The sequence below is a fragment of the Mus caroli genome, chromosome X (assembly GCF_900094665.2).
Source record: "Mus caroli chromosome X, CAROLI_EIJ_v1.1, whole genome shotgun sequence".
In the NCBI taxonomy this organism is placed as follows: domain Eukaryota; kingdom Metazoa; phylum Chordata; class Mammalia; order Rodentia; family Muridae; genus Mus; species Mus caroli.
Window position 1 is genome coordinate 123,071,674 of NC_034589.1, and position 7,622 is coordinate 123,079,295.

General features: G+C 43.4%; 1 protein-coding gene across 1 annotated transcript in view; it reads left to right on the forward strand.

Annotated features, from left to right (window-relative positions):
• The first annotated feature begins 322 nt into the window (after positions 1 to 322).
• The window catches only part of Tmem35a (transmembrane protein 35A), a 10,700-nt gene continuing 3,400 nt past the window's right edge, over positions 323 to 7,622 (forward strand). The window contains exon 1 of the mRNA XM_021154028.1: positions 323 to 728. Within this exon, the coding sequence (XP_021009687.1) occupies positions 609 to 728 (120 nt within the window). The 5' untranslated portion in view covers positions 323 to 608. The remainder of the gene's footprint in view (positions 729 to 7,622) is intronic.

Genomic DNA, 7,622 nt, shown 5'->3' on the forward strand with positions numbered 1-7,622 from the left:
TGTGATTTTTTTTTTTTCAGAAGGGCTTTTAGAAAGTAGTCCAGGGTGGCCTTGAATTAACTATGTAGCCCAGGCTGGTCCAGGATTCACATCCTGCCCCAGTCATCAGAATACTGGGATTCCAGGCTTGAACCACCAGGTAGGGCTTGCCGTTTTCTCCCTGAGTGTTGACGCCAATGGCTTCGGGAAGACTAGTGGATTGATTGATGGAAAAGATGGGGTTTGAAAGGATAACGGAGTGGATAACGGAAGGGTAGGTGTGAGGGGCATGAAAAGTGCACATGGAAACTCGAGGCACACATTGCCTTCTTTGCACTTAGGAGTTGGAAGTTGCCTTCTCACTTCAGGGCTTCTTTTAACTTCGGCACTGCACCGTCCTTTACGCAGGGAGGTGCAAGCGTAGGGCATTAGGACCCAGCGATTGTTGTAGTGAGAGTCGTTGAATCTCGATCTCTCAATTTTTCTCTCTAGCTCCCTCCTCTCCCTTTGTCATTCTCTCTGCTGCCTCCGCAGCGTGCCTCTAGCTCTCCCTGTGCTAACTGCCTGCGCCTTGACAGCCGGGCTGCGCAAAGCAGAGGGATTAGTTGGGAACCTGCCTTGGTGACCCCATGGCATCCCCACGAACCATAACTATCATGGCCCTCTCAGTGGCCCTGGGACTCTTCTTTGTTTTCATGGGGACCATCAAGTTGACCCCCAGGCTCAGCAAGGATGCCTACAGTGAGATGGTGAGTGATGTAAAGGAGCAATGAGGAGCGCTCCACTGTGGGATTGTGACAACCTCTCCTTTCTTTCTCCGCTCTGGTGCCTTTCCCTTAACCTCTCCCCCAACCCCGGACCCTCCTCCCTAACAACTTTGCAGCTCGGAAGGAACAGCTGGACCGAGAGCGATTTCTTTGTGGGCTATGCTGGGAGCAACTGTTTTTGGTGCCACTGCATGCCGGTTGGGGGAGGGGCTACCCAGCGAAGACCCCCCAATTTCAAGTCAAGCAGGAGGCTGAGACCTGCGTAGCACCTGTCATCCCTGAGCCTGTCCTTCTTCCCAGCACACACCCAAAGTCCCAGGCACAACCAGTCTCCAAGTCTGAGTCCTTCCCTCTAAGCTAAGAGTTTAGGGAGGCAGAGTTTATCTATTTTAGGGAGGAACAAAGGGGAAAGAGAGGAAGAGCTGGGGGTGGGGTGGGGAGACGGGTTCCTAAAGCTAGCAGTTTGTAGGGGCTGGCTAGGTATTCTTCGTCATCCCATGTGCAGAGCTGACAGTATTCCTTTAGGCACCCGGGTATAATCTGGATCTTGGAGACAAAGCAGTCTTGTCCCAAATAAAGGTCACTGAGCATCTTTAGCTTCTGCCCCTTCCCTAGAGAGAGAGCTGGGTGTTTTATTTTATCTTGTGTGGGGGCTAATCTACAGAATCTCTCAAGTCTGTTCGTATCGTCCGTAATTCCTACCATGCCTCCGGTGAGTGCCCAGAGCCAGGCCCTCTGCAGGTTTCCTCTCTGCAGAGTTGGAATGCCCGAAGGTGACTGGCCAAAACAGCTCTGCAAACTGGGGGCTGGGCTACCTTCCTCAGTTGGGTGCGAGGAAGACCTATGTAGTGGAGTACTAGGGAGTACTAGGAGATAGCAAGAGCTGTTTCCAGCACTTTCGGTCTCTCACCTCCGCCCCTGTCACTTTGCCCGTTCCCCGCCCCGGGTTGTGGGGAACCTGCTTCAAGAAGCCTTTGGCAGGGTGCCTGCCAGCCATGGGGGCAAGCACACACAACTGGGCTCTCAAGGTCAAGATGGAAATGAGCTTAGGGGAGGAAGAGAAGAAAGAGAGGAAAGAGGCAAGAGAGTCTCTCCTTTAGGGCTGAGGCAGGAAGGAATAGCCTCAGACACTGAGAGGAATTCATCGCGCTCCTAGAGCCCACTGCGGAGCCTCCCAAGGCCCCTCATCATGAGCTGCAAAAGGATGAAGTCTGGCAGATTGGAGATGTTCAGAAAATACTTGCACACAGCTCTGGCTTGGGCGGTCTGCTTCTTCCTTACCACGGGATTACTCCGGGGTGGGGGAGGGTGGCTTAGGGCTAGCCCCAGTGGCAAATCCTAATATGCCTCTCCTCATCTCCCCTCCTCCAGTATGCTAGAGCAGATGGAATTGAAAACAGGTCAAAAGAAATAGCCAAAGCTGCCTGCATTGGGGAAGGGGGTAGGGTGAGGGAGCAAAAGCCACCAAAGGGCTCAAAGAGGTTAAAGTACAGGGAAGGGGCGGTGAAGAAATGCTTTTCTGTTTTTGTCTTGCCTGGACTAGTTTAAGTGTTCGATGTTAAATCCACGCATGTGCTCTTGCTTTACTTTTCACATGTCCGTTTATTTATACTTCTGTGCCTGTGGACCAGAGGTATTTTAAGCCTTTCCTTTGCTTTAGGAATACGGCTTTCCTCACTGTGCTACCTGAAATCTGAACCTTGCCCAGCTGCTTTAAAGGCCCCTCAAGCTGCATCCTAAGTACAGTATTACACTCCGCAGGCAATTGGACTAAGATGGAGTCGCCACCAGGAAGCTTCCTCCCAGCTTGGCAGGAGCTCTTGAGGAGTACTAGGCACAAATGGGTTTAGAGTGAGCGTCTTCCTAGGGAGTGGAGCTGTCTATGGCAGCCGAATGAAAGCAAGAGAAAACAAGCCTGAAGATCTCCTGGCAGAAAAAGAAAGAAAAAGAATTCAATTGGTATACTCTAACAGAGCAGTAGGGGGAAAGTGTGTGTGTGTGTGTGTGTGTGTTAGCTTGCTTCTGTGTTTCTGTCTATGGGGTTTTTGGAAGGGTGGAAATACTATCTAACTGGCAGGTAGATGCCACAGTGATTTGAATCTTATAGAGAATTTCCAGACTGCTCTTTTCCAGGGTGCCCCCCTACACTGAGTGCCAAGCTGTGGCTGGTGATGGCTTTCTGACATAGGGCCCACTGCATAGTGCCCAGGCTTGTCCCAGCTTTAATCTGGAACCCGCATAAAAGGGAGGCAGTATTCAGTTCTTGAACCAAATGTGCTTGATATATATTGTGGACACCACACAGCATGCAAAGGCTGGAGACTTAGAAGTTTCAGGTTAGCTTGAGGTACATAGCCTGAGGCAAAATATATGCTTTTGGAGACTATATACATATATTCTTAAAGTAGTATTAATTAGCCAAAAATAATATCTATAAGAATATATAAATATGTATGTCTATTTGTAGGATAGATGGGTGAATGAATGAGTCAAATGAGTCATTTGTAGCATTGCCTCATCACCATTCTTTAGTCTTCTCTGGTTTATTCTTGATTATGCAGTTCATGAGCCATCTCTTGTTTCTGAGAGGAGGTCAACAGCCCTTCAGAACAACAAATTTAGGATAGATCTAGTGATTATCTAGACTTTTCTATTTCCCATCTTGGAGTGATTTCTCTGCATTAGTGGAGTTAGTCATATATTGGCTGCAGTGGTATTTCTCATAAGACTTCAAGCTGGTGGTGGTGGTATAGTTCTAAGATTATTTATTTAGAACATACCTGTGAGGTAGATTCATCTTATTAGACCTTTGCATTTTACTAATGGATAATTGGAGTACAGCAGATTTAATGATTTATCCAAAAGCACAGGAAAAGCTATTGTTAGACAAGAGATTGGAAACCATGTGCATAAAAGGTCACTGAATTGTTTTGGTTGGTAGAACCTACAACCAACTCTTTAAATTGCCTGACACATTCTTCTTCCTTTTTCTTTTGCATGAGTTCAATTCCCCAATCTTTATTTGAGGCTTTATTTTTGAGCCAATTTTTCAAATTTATATTTTTGCATTTCTTTTTTGTCCATTTTTATCTTTATTTTAAAGCCACTATATGCTAGGCCTGTGGTATGCATTTTAAATCCCAGCATTTAAGAAGCAGAGGCAAGTGAATCTCTGTGAAGCCAGCCTGGGCTACATAGTAAGTTCCAAGACAGCTAGGGCTACATAGAGAGACCCCATCTCAATAGATAGATAGATAGATAGATAGATAGATAGATAGATAGATAGATGATATATAGATGACAGATGGATAGTAGATAGATAGAGCTATTATGTTATCTTAGATATGATTCCCTCTATGAAGAATAACTAGAGAAAGTGCTAAAAAACCAAACAAAGTACTACGAATTTTTCTCCTGGCCCTACTGGAGAATACAGGAAGTATTAGTAGGAAGAGTGCAGGGTTTGGATTCATACAAGCCAGAGTTAGAATTCTGGCACTCTTGGCATCACAGTTTCCTTATTTGTAACATGGAAATAAGAATTCCTACCTCAAAGGGTTGCAAACATTAACAGAGACAGCATTTTTATAATGTCTGCTACAGTGTTTGCTACAGTAGGTGCTCAACGAAAGTGTTGGGTGAGATGATGGTGATAATTGATTCTATTTTATGCAGTGGTTTCCAAACTAATTTGAATAGTCATTTAAGGGGCTAGAATCAAGCGTGCAGAACAAAATGTACTTTCATGTGCCCTTGTGAGCAGACCTTTATGCAATCAGATAATATTGAAGAACCCACTTGCTGCTGTGTAATGCACAGTGAGTGTTCTAGAGAATTAGCATATGTATCTCTGAATAATCCATTTGCTATGTGTTGTCTCATACCTCCCCCAGATTAAGGAAGTGTTATTATAGTCTTCTATATCCCAAGTGACTCCTGCAGGACCGGAAACTCCCTTGACTGAATGCCTCATTAGTTCCCTTGAATTGGGCGACAATGTTTGCAGATGCTGCTAAGCAGTTTCCTGTGCAGTGACTGGGAGTATATGGATGAATAACTTGCATGCAATTTGGATTCAGCTTTCTGTAGTGGTGGTTCTATCCAGAAGACCACATATGTATTAATAAGCAAACACCAAAATCCTGTCACAAAGAAGCCAAAGAATTTGGACCCTGGGGACCATGGGGGCAAGTCTCTGGTTCTTTCCATCCCTTCATAGAAAAGATTTGTTGATTCTATGAATCTGGTTATCCGTAGTTAGTTAAATACTCCCCTGTTTGTGCAATCCTAGTGAGACATTCCCAACATGTTTGTGCAGTTTATTTAATGTCCATGGGCAATCTTTTATGCTTCCAATCAGTGCCATTAATTGCCTTCCAACTAGGTAATAGGGTAGTAATTCACTGATGCTTAGACTTCTTAGAGGTGGTGCAGTATATCTATTCCCTTAGAGAGAAAATAGACCCTGAGATGTGATGTGACTTGCTTGGTTCACACAGCCACACAAGCTGAACCATACACATCTCATCAAAGCTGCCACTGGGATCTTGTTGACTCTCAGTCAGCCAATATCTGACTTTGTTCTAAGTGGTTTTGATTTAACAGTAGAGGACAGATTCACTTGTTCTAGGAAGCAATTGTAGACAGGATCCCCTTTGCTTAATAGGATCAGGTTTGTTAGAGTCCTCTTTAGGGAGCCATTAATGACAATAGCAAGCAGCATCGCTGAAAAGGTACTTATCATTCATGTGAATAGTTAGCAATTAAACATGATGAGCTTTTTGTTGCATTCAGATAATGCTTCTATGATTCACGGGTGGCTTTTTTTTTCCTACAAAAATTCATGAAACTCATACGTGAGTCAGCAAATTTTGCAGCTTGTGTAGGTTTTATGTGGTCTAAGATAGTAACTAGGCTGAGACTTTTAGGCAAAATATATTTTTGTCAGTGCACACTTCCACGTTCATGTAATTCTCTCTGTAAATTGTATTGGAGTACAACACACACACACACACACTGCATAACTGTACAGAAAAGTTCAGAATATTCCCATGTAAGTATGTATTCATTAGCAGACAACCAGCACTCAGTTACTACCCTTCCAAGGGCAATTTTAGTGTCCTGATTTCTAACAATATAAAATAGTTGCATCTGTTTTCTTCACTTTAAATACATATATTATATAGTCTATTAGCCCATTTTTTTTTCTTTCAACCAGTTGGCATAAATGAACTAAAGAGGATCAAGCTCCTTACCCTCTAGTCCTGTTTTGTCTTGTTAGCTGACTAAGGTCGGTTATGATTGTGATTATTATTTGACATTCTTGTGCTAGCCGTTCAAGTTTAATGTCACTAATATGAGATCATAGCCCTGGCATATTATGAAGAATAAGTGAAAAGAGAAAAAAAGGGGATGAGTAAAGAAAAGTCCAATGTGCTTTTATTTCTTTTTTACTCTTTTCTGAATCATATGTTTCTATACCAAAAGGATGGACTTGCTTGATATTCTTAAAATGGATACTGTGGCTTACAAAAGTAAAGATTTCTCATTGTATGCCTCACATAAAGTGTGTGTGTGTGTGTGTGTGTGTGTGCTTTACTTTCAGTTGAAGCTACAGTACTGTGCATCTTTGATTAAATTTCCAAAATACTCATCTAACATAAAAGGGGAAACTGAGGCAATACACTACCTACCATTTTATCCAAGCAACAAAACAAATACAGGTCCAAGGATAGTGCAGCCTGATGGCCTTTGAAAAGATCTGAAGCATTTGACTAAACACTTCTGTTTCCCATTTCTTTGTCCCTTCCAGGAAACTATGGTTTCAGGGTCTGTTTCATTTGAAGGAAAAATAAAACCAGACATAAAAAAGTGAATTGTGACAGCTTTTGGGGAAAGTGAATCAGGCAGCTTTCTTTACACCTGTCATCAGTACCATTAATGTCTTTAGAGATCAGTTACTACAGATTCAAGACACGTGATCATTCATTTGCTAGAAATGAGGTGGCCTGCAGTACACATTAAGAAAGGAGCTGGCAATAGAGTCTTTTGATGTTTGTCCTCTCCACAACAGAAAGAATCAAGGCTCTCTATAATGTCACTATTCATCCTAGCTCGAATAAATCATACAGTCTTCCATTGGAATCATGGGTAATAGCTCCTATGTGTATCTGCTCAGCTTAGAACTAAAAATTTGGTGAAATGCCTTGCCCACATTCAGTTTTCTCTTGAGAAAGAAGAAGGGGGGAAAAGGCAAAAAGGGTTCACTGGTGGAGCAATCCCAAGCTGCATGTCTGAGGCCCCTGGTTGGATTCTCATTGCTGAAAATCAGGTTTCTTCTGGGTATGGTTGCAGGGACAGGAGGATGCCTGCTGACAGATTTCAGAAAATCACAGATAAGAATCTACTCTTTTGTTTGTGTTTATTTCATTTTATTGAGAGTAGGCTGGCCATGAGTTTATAGAGATTTGACTGTCTCTGCCTCCCAAGTGCTGGGATTAGAGGTGTGCACCACAACTGCCCAGCTAATAATCTATTCTTGAATGTTAAGGGATTGATGCTGGGGAGGGTGGGGAATCTGGAGAAGCTATTCAGTGCATATCTGAAAGTTCTGAGACCTGAAGAGACTGTAGAATCTCACAGAAATTTACTTTGTTCCCTTTGTTCATCCCTCAGAAGCTCCAACTTTAGTATTTAGACATTCGTCTTTGAAAAGCTTTGTGATGTTAATTAGAACGTGAACATGGTGGTCTTGGTGTCACACTCCAGTAATCTTAGCACTAAGGAGGTACAGTGTGAGGCTCAGGAGTTCAAAGGCATCCTCAGCTACTTATGGAGACCAGGCTGGCTACAGGGGACCAGAGAGAGAGAGGGAGA